This window comes from Halyomorpha halys, unplaced genomic scaffold, assembly GCF_000696795.3.
Source record: "Halyomorpha halys isolate HHAL.00 unplaced genomic scaffold, Hhal_1.1 Scaffold224.1, whole genome shotgun sequence".
Taxonomy (NCBI): domain Eukaryota; kingdom Metazoa; phylum Arthropoda; class Insecta; order Hemiptera; family Pentatomidae; genus Halyomorpha; species Halyomorpha halys.
This window is the reverse complement of record NW_027111010.1, coordinates 11918-13010: the sequence shown is the minus strand read 5'-3', so window position 1 is coordinate 13010 and position 1093 is coordinate 11918. Positions and strand designations below refer to the sequence as shown.

The window sequence follows — 1093 nt, the reverse complement described above, 5'->3', positions numbered from 1 at the left end:
ACGATCGAAGTACAGGGTCGAATGCAATTCTCATCTCTGGTGCTCAAACTCAAAGTTTTATTCTCTAAGAGTCGTTGGCGTATAGAATTCGATGTAAGTCCATTAATTAGAAGCATCACGAACATATTCATCTTTATGCTGAGAAGCTGTAGCTGCTTTGAATTCACATTCCTTGGCAAGGTGATTTAAATTTTGTACAAACTTGATCTATACTTTCTCCCACTTTCCTTCTTGTTGCGAGCAAGTGTCTAGCAAAGATTTCGTTTTTCTTTTTTATATAAATAGTATTTAATGCATACACGGCTTCTCGGAATGACCCCAAATCATTCACTACATCATAAACATTATGAGACAAGTAGTTTGTAAATACCTTAAATTTATCTATTAAACACTACACGAGTTTACGATCTATTTTAGCTATTACGACAGCTTTTGCAAGATTCAAGGGCTCACCATTGGTAGTTGCTAAGACTATGCCAGCTGCTACTGGTCCTCTTGTACTACTCACTGAGTTCTTCTTCCTACATACCGAAGCGTAATGCCCCTTTATTTTGCAGTTCCTACATTCAACGTCTTTAGCAGGACACACTGAGCGAGGGAGACGGTTGTAACCACATCAAAAACAATTACCCCTCTTCCTCGGAATAGCAGAAAGAACAGGAGATGTTATTTCAAAATTGTCTTCTGGTGAGACAACATTGGATGGCACGCAGCTGACTGAGTACTTTTCCTGGTATTGTTCGGATTGTTGGTGAGCCATTTCCAGGGTCTGAGCTTGATTTACAGCCTCCTTCAAACTCAAAGTTTTATTCTCTAAGAGTCGTTGGCGTATAGAATTCGATGTAAGTCCATTAATTAGAAGCATCACGAACATATTCATCTTTATGCTGAGAAGCTGTAGCTGCTTTGAATTCACATTCCTTGGCAAGGTGATTTAAATTTTGTACAAACTTGATCTATACTTTCTCCCACTTTCCTTCTTGTTGCGAGCAAGTGTCTAGCAAAGATTTCGTTTTTCTTTTTTATATAAATAGTATTTAATGCATACACGGCTTCTCGGAATGACCCCAAATCATTCACTACATCATAAACA

The 1093-nt window shown here is 38.2% G+C and overlaps 1 protein-coding gene across 1 annotated transcript; it reads right to left on the bottom strand.

Annotated features, from left to right (window-relative positions):
* Positions 1-391: 391 nt before the first annotated feature.
* On the bottom strand, positions 392-880 carry LOC106679855 (uncharacterized). Its single transcript, XM_014419229.1, has 2 exons — positions 631-880; positions 392-588 (listed from the first exon to the last, which is right to left on the bottom strand). Exons 1-2 carry the CDS (start codon positions 878-880, stop codon positions 392-394), a joined length of 447 nt encoding a protein of 148 aa, XP_014274715.1.
* Between the last annotated feature and the right edge of the window lie 213 nt (positions 881-1093).